The 17059-nt window shown below is 45.8% G+C and overlaps 1 protein-coding gene across 1 annotated transcript in view; it reads right to left on the bottom strand.

The window, feature by feature from the left end:
* Positions 1-17059, bottom strand: part of LOC311247686 (pyruvate kinase PKM-like) — a gene marked incomplete at both ends in the record, with an annotated part of 48275 nt that overhangs the window by 11962 nt on the left and 19254 nt on the right. Inside the window, 2 exons of the mRNA XM_084338696.1 lie at positions 5625-5756; positions 6122-6213. Coding sequence (XP_084194822.1) covers positions 5625-5756; positions 6122-6213 — 224 coding nt within the window. The remainder of the gene's footprint in view (positions 1-5624; positions 5757-6121; positions 6214-17059) is intronic.

The following is a 17059-nucleotide window of genomic DNA, read 5'->3' as shown; positions in this document are numbered from 1 at the left end:
GCAAGCAAGTAAGAAGAAATTCTGATTTTATTTATTGTCAAAAGTATGCATAATGTTGTGTTAATTCCACAACAAGAGATATGTAATGTTAATTACCTGAAATTATTACGTTTTTGGGGGGGGGGGGGGGGGGGGGGGAACCCTGCATATATCGGTATCGGTTGATATCGGTATCGGAAATTAAGAGTTGGCAATATCGGTATATCGGTATCGGTAAAAAAGCCAATATCGAGCATCCCTACTAAAAATCCCTCCCACAAGCCGGCTGCAATGTGGACGAAGCCTTGCATCACGTGTCCCCTCCGGTACACGAGGAGGCAGCCGTCACATCTTTCCAAAATGGCTTTTATGATGTGCTGGATGTGTGCTTAGCTGGAGCTGAGGATGCAGAAAAGATTCTTATTGGGGATTGGAACACGGATATGCAACAAAAAGATGCACCCGTCTTCAAATCCTTCAATAGGTTTTGTGATCTGCACGGCCTCAGCCAGCTAATCACCCAACCCACACGTGTATGTGAGTCAACTCAGACTACCATTGACCTCATCCTGACCTCTGACAAGTCCAAGATCTCCAATAAAGGGGTTATAGCATGCGGGTTAAGTGATCATTATATGATATTCTGTACCCGCAAAAAGCTAAAACAAAAGGCTGGCTGTCACAAAACAGTCACATCTAGAGACCTCAAAACCTACTCTAGCGAGGCCTTTAACCTTGAACTGGAGAGTCTGGACTGGTCAGATGAGCTCAATGGTACACTGGTAGAAGAAACATGGCTTGGTTTCAAAACCAAATTTTCAACAATACTAAACAACATGGCCCCCCTAAGAACCACCAGGGTAAAAAATTGCGCTGAGCCGTGGATGCACACTGAAATACTGACCGCTATGAAAACCAGAGACAAAAAATGCTCTGAGTTTCGTAAAAGTCAGTCAAAGCTAACCAAAAGCACGAGCAGTGAACTCCAAGCCCACGTGACTGAACTCAAACTGGAAAGAAACAGACTAAGAAATGACATAAACTCCATGATCAAAACAGCAACAAATAATTTCATCAATGACAAAACTGAGGAAAACAAGAACAAACCATGTGAAATTTGGAAATTACTCAATAATCAACTAGGCTGCAGTAAAAAACTTAAAACCAGATTCTCAAACATAAACATAAAGACGGACAACACACTCATCACAGACAAGCTGGATGTAGCCAATTACTTAAACATTTTCTTCACAAACATTTTCATTTCATTTTCATTTCAAACCTTTATTTATACTCGTGAAAGCACTGAGGTTTCCCTCATTTACAGTGATGACAAGTTAACAAAGGACACAAATAACATAGCCACAACACTGGTAAACAAACTCCCACTCAGGGCATTATGGGGTAGAACACATAGTAGCATACTACAAGAACCTAGGGGTCCACAAAGACGACTTCAAACTGGAAATAACAGATGAGGTACTCAAAAAACTGAGCACCCTCCAACCTAACAAGGCCACTGGCCATGACAACATCCCCTCCAAATTCCTCAGAGACTCAGCAGCCGCCATCACCCCAGTCATCACACACATAATAAACCTCTCCATAAAACAGGGACACGTCCCCAAGGACTTCAAAATTGCGAGAGTAACACCCCTGCACAAAAAGGGCAGTAAATTAGACCCAGGCAACTACTGGCCTGTTTCTATCCTTACCTCCATCTCGAAAGTCATGGAAAAAATTGTATACAAACAGGTCGAAAAGTACCTCGCGGGAAAAAAATCTAATCTACGAATTCCAATCTGGCTTTAGAACGTCCCACTCCACTGACACATGCCTCCTCTATTTAAACAACCACATCAAACAAAAGGTGGACGCGGGCAAATACTGCGGCATGGTCATGCTGGACCTACAAAAGGCCTTCAACACTGTCAATCACACCATTCTGATTGACAAACTAAAAGCAATTGGTTTTGATAGTCTATCAGTGAGCTGTATGCAATCCTACCTGGAGGGGAAAGAACAGATGGTGGAGGTAAACGGTACCCTATCCCCCCCCCCTCACAGTGAGCTGTGGTGTTCCACAAGGAAGCATACTAGGACCGCCACTGTTCCTAATTTATGCAAATGACATGTCGTCAGCTTGTGACTGCAACTTGTGACTGCAACTTGTGCCTGTTTGCGGACGACTCAGCCCTGCTGGTCTCTGACAAGAACAAGTTACAGGTTGAAAAAACCCTCAGCTCGGAACTAGGCAAAATCTGCATATGGCTCGCTGATAACAAACTATCATTACACATGGGCAAAACAGAGTCCATTCTCTTCGGTTCAAATAACAAACTCAGCAAGACCGACGGCTTCTCAGTTACAGTGGGTGACAATATTGTCACAAGGAAAGAAGAAATTACCTACCTGGGTTCCATCCTAGAGGCAAATCTTTCCTGTGACAAAATGGCATCCAATGTAATAAAAAAAAGTCAACCAACGAACTCGATTCTTGTACCGGATCTCCTCACTGGTAAACAAGAATACCCTGAAGACTCTGGCAGGAGCACTCATTCAAGGGTACTACGACTATGCTTGCACCTCATGGTACCAAAGCACCTCAAAGGCGCTAAAAACTAAATTACAAACATCTCAAAACAAACTGGTCAGACTACTGCTTGACCTTACTCCTAGAACCCACCTCACCCTTGCCCACTTTGACAACCTAGGATGGCTTAGAGTAGACGACAGAGTACAGCAACTTGCAATGGGCCTTGTCTACAAGATAGACGACCAAGGTACCCATGTACATGTCAAAATACTTCCCAAAGGTCAGTGAATACCACGATCACAACACCAGAGGGAGCTCCACAAATTATGTTAAAGGGGAACTATTTTACTATTTCTTTCACTATTTGGGCACTTTTACACAATTCCTGTGGGTTTATGGAACACCTCTGTAATTTTTTTTTTTTTAATTCATTGTTTTGTATTTCTAATCAAGTACTCAAAAACAGCATTTAACTTAAGCCGTTTTGAGCCTGGGCTCCAACCACAGTGGGAACTGTGTGGAAACTCAGCTGATTATCATGCAGCGGTGTCTCTCTGACATCACAAATCAGCACATTTTCAGATGACTCAGTTCAGTGAGGGTGAATATTGTGAGAGGAGAATTGGAAGAATGCGCCAATATGAGAATTAGAGACATAGATCATATTAATATAAGTCCACATAGCTAGGAAACAATGCTAAACACTGAAAAAGGCCATTTATAAGATAGTTCCCCTTTAAACCCAGATTCGGTTCAAACAAGGGACTAAACAAGTTTCGCAACTCCATAGTGAAGTTTGCAGACGACACGGTGGTGGTGGGGCTGATCTCGGACAACGACGAAAAGGCCTACCGGGAGGAGGTTGAGGTACTGGAACGCTGGTGCCAGGACAACAGCCTGCTCCTGAACATTGGTAAAACCAAGGAGCTGATCGTGGATTATAGGAGAGGACAGCAGGAGACACACTGATGATAAACGGGGCTACCGTGGACAGGGTGAGCAGCTTTAAGTACCTGGGGGTCCACATCTCAGAGGATCTGACATGGTCAACACACATAGACACAGTCGTAAAAAAGGCGAAGCAGCGCCTCTACCACCTGAGACAGTTAAGGAAGTTCAGAGTATCGGGGAAGATACTCCAGTCCTTCTACTCCGGAGCTGTAGAGAGCATCTTGACTGGAAACATCACTGCCTGGTATGGAAACAGCACGGCACAGGACAAGAAGGCCCTACAGAGAGTGGTGCGCTCAGCCGAGTGTACCACGGGTATTGCACTACCTCCCCTGCAGGTTCTATACAACAAGAGGTGCAAATCCAGAGCCTGCAGAATAATGAAAGACCCCCACCACCCCAATAACAGCCTGTTCCAGCTGCTGAGGTCAGGCAGACGCCTGCGAACCCCAGCTACTAGGACAGAGAGGCTTCGGCTCAGCTTCTTCCCCCAGGCCATCAGAGCCTTGAACAATGAACACTGAGTGCCACAGAACACTGAACTTTTCACACACAAGCACACATGAGCACACACTCACACACTAGCAGCCACTTTAACATGAGCAGGCACACACTCATGCCGCACACGCCCACACTTATGGCCAAAAAGGAAAGGTCACTTTAAAAATAGTATAACAACAGTAACAGTGTATTGCACTACCAAAGGACCTAGCATGTCCTATATGCTCTGTAAATAACTATGTACAGATACCGAGATGTCCCACCATGTTACCTGTTACCTGTTTATTGCACAATGTTGTTTTTTATTGGATTCTATTATATGTTGTACCACTGTATTGCACATCGTTGCGGGCAAGACCACCCGCATTTCATTGTATACTTGTATGCCGTGACAAATAAAACTCTTGACTTGACTTGACAATTATGCCACATCAATGTGGAACGCCCTACCCAAAGCTGTAAAGAAATGTGAATCACTACCCACTTTCAAAACCACTCTCAAAGAACACCTACGGGAGATTGCAATTCGAAACTGGCCCCTGTAAATGTCCTAACCCAACCCCCTCCAATGTACAGTAAATGACCAAGTATGGTTTTGTCAATATTCCAATGTACAGTTTTGCTTGTACAGTTGTACAGTGTCCCCCACCCACCAACCCCTCCTACCCAACTCCCCCCCCCTACCCACCCAACCACCTTCAATGTACAGTCCCCCCCCACCCCCCCAACCCCACCCCACCTACCCAACCTCCTCCAATGTACAGTTTCTACGTCAAATGTATATACTCTCTTTTCTGGACTCTTTTTGTATCACAAACAGTACTGTATTTGCAAATCTGGTATGTCATAAATGTATAGATGTAGCAGTACTGTCTATCTGTATGTCATGTATGTTATATGATGAATTGAAAAAGGGGGACCCTGATGTAAACAAGACGAAAGTCTTTCTCTGGTCTGCATCCACTTAACAATTGTATGTATTGAGCTGTACTGTGAACCGACCTGTAGGAGTCGTTGCCCACAACGTCCGATCCCCACCCACCAGCTTCCCACCCCCTAATACTGCCAATTGTATTAGTATGAACGACCAGCCAAGCTGGTAGCAACGCCGAGAGCTGGGCTCGAACCCAGCATCTGCTGCGTTGGTGGCGAGCGCCTTGCCCACTGCGCCACCTAGCCGCAGAATTGCATTTCCTATTGATGAATACAAATTCTTATTCTTAATCCCTCCATTCAGATTGCATAAAAAAACAAGAGTGTTTATTAGAGTGTTTATAATATTGAATCATTACTCCTGTATTGTATTGCCAGATTCTTGCCACCAATGGTAGTAATGGCAATACTTATTTATTTATTAATATGTATTATTATGTGTATTCCTATTTGTGAAAAAATCATGCACTGTAATGTCGAATCACGTTCCATTTGTACATACAATATGGTGAATAAAGTAATCTGAATCTGAATCTGAAACAAATGACAGGGTAATGCACTTTAAGTATACGCTGGTTGATTAGGTTTAGACTAGTTGATTAGGTTTAGACTGCTGGTTGATTAGGTTTAGACTGCTAGATGATTAGGTTTAGACTAGTTGATTAGGTTTAGACTGCTGGTTGATTAGGTTTAGACTACTGATTGCGTTGCAGGAGATGCTCACCCCTTCAACCAATCCAGTGCGGATCTCTGGACCCTTGGTATCCAAGGCGATGGCTACTGGCCTATAGTACATAGGGTCAGAGGTTAACGTCTCCACTGCCTCACGGACATTCTTGATGGTTTCGCCGTGGTACTGGGAGAGGGAAGGGGGATGAGAATGAGAGAGTGAGACAGAGAAAGAGAGACAGAAACAGAGAGAAAGAGAGAGGTAGTTTTACAGATGACTGAACTCATTAAGTCAGCACATCAGAGTTGAGGACCGAAGGATGACAGACGGTACGCTAACACACACACACACACACACACACACACACACACACACACACACACACACACACACACACACACACACACACACACACACACACACACACACACACACACACACACACACACACACACACACACACACACACACACACACACACACACACACACACACACACACACACACACACACACACACACACACACACACACACACACACACACACACACCTCGTGTGAACCATGAGAGAAATTTAGGCGGGCAATGTTCATTCCTGCTTTCACCATCTCCTGCAGCTTGGGAATGGATCGAGATGCTGGGCCTGAGTGAGAGAGAGAGAAATAGAGAGATTTTAAAATAGACTTAATTGTTTATTGTTAATAATAATAATAATATATTTTATTTGTAATGCGCTTTATAATTGTGGAGCAAATCTCAAAGCGCTACATTTTAAAAGAACATAGAAACTAGCAAGAGTAAAGGAAGAAAGAATAAAAAAAAATAGGCAAGACCAAAGCTAGCAAGGAGTCAATTTATATAATTCACTTCTGAGTAGCGTTGTGGGCGTGTGTGTTGGACCCAAGCGCAGAGTGGAAGAGAGGAGACGGAATGCGAAGGTTGATGCTTCCAAAATAATCTCTTTATTTTGTGAATAGTGGATAACTCGATGACACGTAGCAAACAAGAAGGGTGAGACACAGAGTCTCCCAACCCGGTATAACGAGGAAATAAAAGGCGAGACAACACAGTCTCCGCAAAAGGTAATACGAAACTGTAGTATATTTTTGGACAAAATATACATATTCTTAGCTGGTTATTGTAGATCTTCTTGGGACTTCTGACCTAGTTGTGTCAACAGGTGAACCGCTGAGTCAGGAAGTCTCACAGGAGCTCCCAAGCCACACATGATTCATTCAAATACAGTGACAATGGATGAAGATATCACAACACTTAGTTACTAGGCAACCAAACTAAGAGAATAGAGGCAGATTTGAATGTCTTGATTACTTTAAACACCTAGCCCAGCTTCAAATCCATCCAGAACAGAGGCGAAGAACAAAGGGTCAGCCAGGACACAGGGATAGCATTTAAGTAACATGGCAATGATAATCCACTTAGTCAATACCAGTTGAGTAAGTAGTTAGACTGAGCTTTTAGTTTCCTGGACCACACAGCAATGATTAGACCTTGGATATTAGAATGTAGCTTTTCATATTCTATCTGATCAAAACTAAAGTACCATTATTATTGACTTTAGGTGGTCAATATAGAGAACATTTTGATATTAAACTTGGCATAGACTAAGAGTGAATTTACTAAAGGACTAATCTATTGTTTATAAATAATTGATTTGGCTATCAATATAACTGACTGAATTAATATCATTTAAGACAAAGTATAAGGTTAATAAATATTCATGATAACGTTGATTTAAAGTGTAATGGTTTGTTTTAAAGTAGTATAAGGAAAACCCAATCTAATAAGGATCATTTAAGATAATTACTTAAAAAGAACTGTTTAAAACTGATCTTAAAAAGGAATGTTTCATATGGAAATGTGTGTCCTTGAAAGAGGAAACTGGAACTGTATATATTATGTGTTATAAATGTGATAGAAACAATGTATTAGTCTTAAAATGAGATTGTACACTGGGAATTGTGTTTAGGCTGGCAGTTAGACAAGCCACGCCTACTTTTTCAAAGTCAAACAGACATGGTTGGAGATTGGAGGAAAACCGGTTAATTGTGATGTCACTTTCTGTGATGTCATCACCCTGCAAATCTGGGCCTTTATAAACTGTGGCCCCAGGACTGTGAGGGGCAGAGTTGAAAGAGATGATGATGATGAAAAAAAAAAAAGACGTTTGGACGGACTGCCCCAATGGTGAAGGATAAGCTATATCTACGTTGCCAAGGACGACGGTGTTGACAAATACCAACGCACATTCTTGTAACAGTAGTCTGGAGATCCAATGCAAACCTTGAGTTATTGTAACCATTCAGTGTTTTTGATCAACTGCAAGAGTTTTTACAAAGCAGCCATCGTCTGCTTCTGTTAATAAACTACCACGGGGCGGCTAGGTGGTGTAGTGGGCAAGGCGCTTGGGTTCGAATCCAGCTCTTGGCGTTGCTATCAGCTTGGCTGGTCGTTCATACTAACACAATTGGCAGTGTTAGGGGTGGGAAAGCTGATGGGTGGGTCCTGGGCGTTGTGGACAGCGACCCCTACAGTTCGGTCGGGGCGCCTGCACAGCGAGGGTAGGATCTGGAGGGAGGTAGTGTGACCTTCCACACGTTACAATCTCCCGGTGAGAATCTGCGCTGCCAGGCTGGCTGCCGGCTGGCTGCACATGTGTCGGAGGAAAGCATGTGACAGTCTCCGGCCTCCCGGACCAACAGTAAATGGCTGCTTTTTTATATAGCGCTTTTATCCAAAGCGCTTTACAATTTGTTACTCACATTTTACCCATTCACTCACACATTCACTCACACATTCACACACCGACAGCGGAGGCAACCATGCAAGGTGCCAACCTGCTCATCGGGAGCAATTAGGGGTTAAGTGTCTTGCTCAAGGACACATCGACACACTGCTCGGGAGGAGCGGGAATCGAACCGGGAACCTCCGGATTGCCAGACGACTGCTCTACCTCCCGAGCCACTGTCGCCCCACGGTAGGGGGGAGTGCGCAACAACCAGGAAGGGGGTTGGGAATTGGCATAACGACTAACAGTGGGATGGGGGAAAAATCGGAAAAAAGGAGGGGGAAAAAAGATAATACAAAAAATAAAATAAAATAAACTACCACAATTCAGGAGCGCATGTCTGGACATCTATTCTTACCAAAAAGAAGGGTACAGTTGGGTTGATACCAACGCAAGTACAGAGGACAGTATCAGAATCGCTGATACTACTAAACAAAACACTTAAAGGGGGAAAACAAATGAGAGAAGCCAGTCTCCAAAAATGGGATATGTTATAATAACACGGCACTTGATGGTGCTGCGGTCGCACACACCAAAGTACATACACTCCGTAATAGTTCCGTACACAATAAGCAAGACACGATAGCGATAAACATGGAACTCCAAGACGGGAGCGATAAGGGTAGCGTTTAGCAAGGGTACTCACGTTAACCGTCAGTGAAGCGAGTGAAGATGGCGCCGCAACGACCGGCTGCCTGTCTGTGCGCTCCGTCGAGACTGTGCTTACTTTTGTTAATATTTATAGTTTTAAGAGTTTTGTTTGTACCAACTGTTGGTGCATTTAATGTGTATGACCGTCAGTCACTCATAGACATTGGATTACGGGAGAAACTTACCAATTGGATTACTCTCTGGATCAGGGCCCTGTTTCATGTACGTGGTTCAACTAAGTCGATCAACATGTCCATTATCCAGCTTCAGTTAACCCGATGTTCAAAGCCGGGATTTTCCTGTTTCACAAAGGAGGATTCAGTCTCGTTAACTCAAGCCAGACTTGAGAGTCAGGCTCAAGTCAGGCTAGATGCGCGCTCCCGTTTTAGGTGGAAAGCCAGCACGTATCGATGGCAGAGACCCTGATTCTCAACGGCATTGATTGATTAATTGATTTAAGACTTTATTGACAGATTGCAATAGGCTCAATCGCCTCGCCGACAAGTTAAATGCGTTATCTATAGGCTAATTCTAAGTCCCTCATTACCTCAATCAATCAGATTATATTTCTTTAAACTTGCCTGCTGGATTGAATAATCAAATGAGATCTTGCTAGCGAAAATTATTAGTTAACTGTTATACAGAATTACGATACGGCTCTCTTACCCATTGATTGATGTATAGTCAATCTTTTACTTATCTTCTCTGTGGTGTAACGGGTTCTTCTTTTGACTTTCACACGGACGACCGGGGTTCAAGGCCCTAGTCTTTTCCTTCTTTTTGCAATATAGGAATAATTCAATTTGGTGCACGTTGAGAGCTATATAAAGAATGACATCCTCAATGCATGTAGATTTATAATATTTTAACTTAAAACCAGGCTACTTTGGCGTATAATCATTAATATTATATTCAAAAAAATCATATTGGAAACACGGGGATTTGAACCCCGGTCACTGAATTGGCAGGCATGAGCACTACCGCTGGGCCACTGGGCCAGATGGGATAAATTCATTGTTTATACATTAATGAACGAGAGACCCGTGTTTAGAATATCCGTTGTTTTGAATGAAGTTTATCTCTTTATCCTCATTCATTAATGTGACGTCAACGGCTCATTCAATTTCTCAAATCCGTCAAACAGCGCATCTCATCAGACATCTTAATCCCAGTTACAATTAAAATAACCACATCATGTGTACATCGCACGAGCGAGCGCCACCGTCGCCACGGTATATATAACGTGCATTATTTAGGACAAAGTGAATTTAATATCAGCATTTTGGGTCTATTTTACATTTCAAAAGCCCCCTCTGGAAGAATGGAGCACAAAAACGTAATTCAGAATGGTATAATGCAGATCGTAGACTGTGGGAATAGTTTCAGGAAACGGGCTGTCACTTCTTTGCGGGGGCGTGGCGATAGTTCAGGCTAACTTGAACTTGAACTCTGCTTTCGAGCAGGCTCAAACTTTTGGATATGTTGTCATGGTGATTTGGGAAATCCACGTACATGAAATCGGAAAGTCAGGCTAACACAGTTATCCAGCTAAAGTTATCCGGCTAACTCGGTTATCCCGGTACATGGAACGGGGCCCAGCTCTCTGAACCACAACAATGGCCTGTTGAGATCTTGAGAACATCAGGACCAGACCTCGACCCAAGGAACAAAGGATCCAGGCGGTGAGGGAAGAGAGCTGGAGTCCGTAACAGATTGAGAACCAGGCGACACCGAACGCCACTACCCAGTATATTGCTAGCCAATGTACAATCAATAGACAATAAACTAGATGACATCAGAGCAAGGATTCAATTCCAAAGAGACGTTAGAGACTGTAACGTTCTCTGCTTCACCGAGACGTGGTTGACGCCGGACGTCCCAGACCACGCCATCCAACTGGCCGAACACTTCTTCATTCACCGCAAGGATAGAACAGTAGAATCCGGCAAACAGCGGGGAGGTGGAATAGCCTTCATGTTGAACAACAATTGGAGCGATCCAGCCAACGTGAAGGAACTTTCGAACCACTTCTCACCCAACCTGGAATATATATCCATCAAGTGTCAGCCTTTCTTCCTCCCGAGGGAGTTAACGTCGATCATCCTGGTCGGAGTGTATATTCCACCGCAAGCAAACACTGGTGACGCGCTCTCCAGGCTCCACGACGAGGTAAACAAACTCAAGGCAGCTAACGTTGATGCTGCTATTGTGGTTGTGGGTGATTTCAATAGCGCCAATCTGAGAAAATTATTGCCGGACTTCTATCAGCATGTGACTTGTAACACCAGAGGCGGTAACATTTTAGACCACTGTTACTCGCAATTCAAGGGTGGGTACAAGGCTCATTCTGCTAGTGGCTTCGGAAAATCTGATCATGCGGCCATCTTTCTTTCACCAAAATATAAACAAAGAATCAATAGCACTCCGGTAGTCTCGCAAGAGGTGCAGAAATGGGATGTGGAGTCAGAGGAGACGCTACAGGCTGCGCTTGAGTGCACAGACTGGAGCGTGTTCCGTGACAACACAGATAACATTAATGACTACACAGAGACAGTGCTGGACTTTGTTCGTACTTTGGTGGAAGAAACAATCCCCACTACCATAATTAAAGTTTACCCAAATCAAAAGCCCTGGGTAGACAAATCCATTCGTGAAGCTCTGAAAGCGCGCACCACAGCATACAACGCCGGCCTGGTGGCAGGCAACATGAATGACCACAAGGTGGCGCGATACAACGTAAGGAGGACAGTAATAGGGATAAAATTGAACTTCAGTTTGAACAGGCTGACTCCAGAGCTATGTGGCAGGGCCTCAAAACGATGACAGACTACAAAGGCACCTCCCTCAAACTGAATAGTGACATCTCCTTAGCAAATGATCTCAATACCTTCTATGCAAGGTGTTCTGAAGGTCCAGATTAACACTGAAAGTCTGCGTTTATTATTTTGTATAACTTGTATATTGTTTATATATATAAGATATATATCTTTACGCCATCTGTTTGCATAATAGTATTCTTCGCTCGCCTCATTGGGTCCCACCCTTGACGTTGTAGGCGCCAGAGACGAGCCCCCCAGACATGGTTCTAGACATGTTCGGACACGTTCAGACTTGCCCAGAGCAGGCGCATTGATTCTGGACAGGTAAATCGGCTGAGCCCCATAGGGATCAGTTTGAGTATATATATTGTAGATGGTGCAATATATTATGCATGCATTATGATGGTTAGCCGCGCGGCAGTAACATAACAGGAGAAGTAGCAGAGCGAGAGCGTGATACGTCCGGTACAGTTGTACACAGACCTACAAGCAGTGTATCGTTACAGAGAGCTAATGGCTACTTAGATACGACTATAATATTGTAGACCCATTATTGGCGCAGTATAGTGACTTGTGTAAGCGAAGTAACGTGGAGAAACGTATAGTTAAACCCAGCGGCGTTTGGATATAACTACTCATTGGAGACCGTCTGCGGGTTAGCTTCCAGTACAAACGAAGCTAGCTAGCTACCATCTATGCCAACGGGCTTTTGGATTAATAGCTATTAACCCTGCCATCGGGCGCTAGGATTACAAGGACCGGTTCCGTACGAGACCCCTTTTCTTCCAGCGACGACAGGATTATCCGACCGGTCTACAGTTCCTCCGGAGCTTGGAGCTCCAGAGGGAAACCATCGTCTCCAGCTACCATTTGCTTTTCCCAGTATCGCCTCGTTTCTTCTCACTCCCTGCAGAGCTCCGGTCGAGTATCCGTAACCTAGGAACTATTCATTACCGCTGACTTTGATACACTGACATTCTATTATTAAAGGCGAACCGTGATAATTAAGATGTATGTTGCTATGACTATTAAAATGCTTATAAACTTGGTATCCTTGTCCCGGCGCAGTCAATTGAGTGTCCGCCATTTTGTCTAACTATACTGTCTGGCTATTAATATTCTGTAGTAGTGGTTTAATCTAAACAATCTTTAATACAGTCCGGGTTGTGTAGCCCCTTAGCTACACAAGGTTTGAGGCTGGTAATAACAACACCAGCCTACAAGCCACGGCAATGGGGGGGGGGGGGTCTGCTGATGGAGACTCAGTGTTCAGGGTAACAGAGCATGAGGTGAGGTGGACCTTTAAAAAAGTGAATATCAGGAAGGTAGCAGGACCGGACGGCATCCCCGGCCGCGTCCTAAAAGTCTGTGCCGACCAACTGGCCCCGGTATTCACTGACATATTTAACCTGTCCTTAGAACAGGCTGTCATCCCCACCTGCCTGAAGAAGTCCACTATCATCCCTGTACCTAAAAAATCCAAGCCTGCTTGCCTCAACGACTACCGTAAGGTTATGTATATAACCAAGTTCTGTGAGTTATGGTGCGCTCAGCACCAGTTGCACTGTACTTCACTTCGTGTACATACACTGAATAAAAAAATTACCACCATGTACCTTTACATCCCAATATTCGTCTGACCACACCCCCATCCGCTTACCTTCATAAGCAAGTGTGTGGTCACCTACTCGCCTCCTTCCCAAACTTTCACCACAAGGCGAGGTCAAGGGCAGCAGTGGCATCCTGGTGCTGAGCGCACCATAACTCACAGAACTTGGTTATATACATAACCTTACGTTCTGTTTCGTTCAGCACCAGTTGCACAACAGGGGCTGAGCGGGAGCCATAGCCCGACAAACACACCCCGCTGAGACCCCCCACAACCATCAGACCGGGGAGGACCGAGCCCCCCCGACCCTCCCTAATGGAGGATACCCCCCCTATTGGAGGCTTACGGGAGGGAGACGGATCCGACCAGGCGAAGAGGAACTCAAGCAACTCAACGCACAGGGTGAGCAGACCGTGGCTTGACCCCACGACTACACACACGCACAACCCGCATGCCACCAGGGAACGAACGGAAGGAACAACCTCGTTACTGCCCCCAAAATCACGGGGTCAAGAGCAACCCCAACCCCATGGCAAGGCCGTAGCAGCGGAGCGCGAAGGAAGACCCAGTCCCACTGAAGGGACTGGATCCCCTGGAAAAAGGGGGCCTGGAGAGGTCAATGACGCCAGGCATCAAGACCCCACCAGGTGGTCACTTAGTGACACCGCCCCCCACATCGCCAGCGTATTCGGATAGGGCCCCTCCAAGAGTGGGCCCTTTCCCCCCAATAGCACACCGCCTGGCACACTGACCCTGCAGAACAGGCAGTCAGCATGGCCGTAAGCACTCAAAAGGTTAACCAACGGAAGCAGGCAGCGCACCGGGGAAACCAGGCAGCAGGCTGTAACCTGAGCCTGGAGCACTGCGGACGAGACAGGCGCCAAAGGAGTCAGCTGAAAACAGCCCCCCCCCGGCGGAAGGGGCGTATGCTGGCGTTGTTGATCACCATGACAAAGCCTCCATTAAAAAAAACCCACCCAGAGGGGTCGAGGCAGAGAAGGCTGACATGATTGGCAGACGTCATGAACGTGCAGGGGCACACTCAACCGGGCAACCCGGGAGTTGACTCTGCTCCAACACACCAGGGAATCAACCACCCCCTTGGTACCATATGCGGTGGTTGTTCCTATAACCCCTCAAGAAAAAGGGTTATCCCAGGTCTACGGTATCAACGAAACTTTCCTTCGGACCGGGCCCGGCGGCTCGGGAAGCACACAGGGTTACCAGAGGAGGTCCAGAAGACCACCCCAACAGCCCTCTCTCCGCCATGCGTGAGAGAGGAGCGAAGAAAAAGAGAACCAGCCCCTTATGATAGTGCCAGGTACAAAAGAGTACCCAACAAGGGTCTCCATAACGCCTTGTGACACCCCGGGCCGACCTGGCATTTTTCCCCCGAAAAAAGCCCAAGTCCCTCAGGGTACCAGAACAGCAGATCTGCATCCCCGGCGGACAACGGGTTAACTGACCTGGACCAGCGTGACCAGAACCAGTCCCGTGCCCTAACCACACCAACCTGCCTACTCCGGGAGAAGGGGCAGATATGCGTGTCGATCAAAAAACATGAAAAGAGGGCGCCACCCAGACGGGCCGGTGTGAACCGTGCTCGGTGGCCCACCCCAAGGGACCCTTCTACCTATGTTCTGATCATATTCCGTTAACATCCCCCAGACATGAACGAGAACCCGTCGAGAACCAGTAACAGGTTCTCGGAAGAGGACAAACCCTCCATCCCAGTTGCTTTATAAAAACGCTGTTTTAACCACAAGCAACCAAGGCATACTAGCTACCCGCATGATTCCCATCAGAAACACCCCGAGCTAGCACCATGCATGCGTCGGGACACAACCACATCAATGAACAGGCTAATTTAGACACTTCATTGAATCCTCAAGGCGCCTGGGAGAACGACAAGAAGGGTGTGGTGCTTCCTATACTCCACACTCTTTTATTAAAAAGAAAAGAAGCGCCGACTGACATGAATCCCATTTGACACAGCTGAGGATAAAAACTGTTCACATTTTTATATCCAGTCACCCCCACCACAGAGGATTAGACGGAACTCCCCAGAGAGACTTCCCACGTGAGTCATAGAGTGAAAAAGCCATGGCAATCTTGAGTCATGTGACCAACCGACTCAAGTTACACATATATCGAGCGTAGTGGAACCCACGCTCTATCCCGACACTTTGACAACAACAGACCGTACATACATACAGGTCTAACTCACGGAAGCCATCGTCAATAGCAACGTGCGTAGTGACATGTGCTATGACGGGGGGAAACCCAACACTCAACGCCTGTGTAATAGGAGCAGAGTTAGGGAACCCCCCCCCCCCCCTCCCTGCCAAGTCGGCTAACGGCTTGGCCCTGACTGGACTGACAAGAGATGAATAAAAACCCCTGACCAATCAGAAGAGGGAAGGAGGGGTTTATCCGGTACCCCCTCACAAGCCCTTTCCTTGCACACAACAACAACTTTAGCACACGATACCTTTAATAGCAATGCTAATGAATAGCGCAAGCTAATACAATGCATGCTAACCACAGACAACTGTGAACAGGGTTTACAACAAAACCAAGTCGCGTGTGTGTGAATCCTACACCTGCATGTTGAACATAGAAAAACACTGATAGAGAGAGCGAGAACGGCTGAGCCGTGGTACGTGTTCATACGAGCATTACTGCAACCAACACAACAGTGTTGTAGCTCAACATTACTCGTGCAAGCAACAGAACATACTGTAAGGGGCTGAGGGGAATGGTGATCAATGGATGCTATGTTCCTGCCTGTTGGCTCCCCCCAATGGAGAGAAGAAGACTGACAGCTGCACACATGCAGACACACACACAGCTGTCTTTCAATTAGCAATCAGCATGCCTCTCAAAGAGGACAGACCAAGAACATCAGAGGGTGTCTTGGAATGGAGAGTGGGAGAGCTGTGGGGAGACAACCAAACCGTGAGTTAAACAGCCAGTAAGCCGGACAGCGGCCCGGCCTAGTTAAAGACTGGACTATAGCAAAGACAATTCGGTGCTTCACTGGGAGCCAGTATGATTTTTGTTTGTTTCTTAATTTTCTGTTTTGTTTAAATAAATGCCCCTGGCCATTGTCCAGCGGGGAGCTAAAGCTGTTTGACTGTGTGTTTGATTATTTGTACAACCATATTGCACCTTCCACCTACCCCTGTCTGCTACCTTTGTTACATTGATGGAGAATGCGGGCATTGCAATATGTTTGTACAATAATCAAACACTGTTAAAAGCTGCATGGACAAATAGTAAACAGACTTGATTTTGAAAAAAAAAAGAAAAAAAAAAAAGCATGGAGAACCTGGTGATACAGCTGTTAAAGGCCAATGAGGAGCAGAAGACTATGCACCCGGAGATCCTGGCAGAACAAAGGCAGCAGAATGCTCTCATGTATGCAGAGATGAAGAAAGGTACGGCGCCCAGGCCCTACCCATCACAGTGGAGCTGGGGGTCAACCCAACCCGAGCAGGTTTATCCCCAAGATGACTGAAAATGATGATGTGGAAGCCTATTTTCTGGCATTTGAACGAACAGCCACCAGGGAGGGGTGGGCTGAGGACACCTGGGCAGATCT

The sequence above is a fragment of the Notolepis coatsorum genome, assembly GCF_963971535.1.
Source record: "Notolepis coatsorum genome assembly, contig: SCAFFOLD_773, whole genome shotgun sequence".
Taxonomy (NCBI): Eukaryota; Metazoa; Chordata; class Actinopteri; order Aulopiformes; family Paralepididae; genus Notolepis; species Notolepis coatsorum.
Note: the sequence above shows the minus strand (reverse complement) of the source record. Positions and strands in the feature narration are given on the sequence as shown.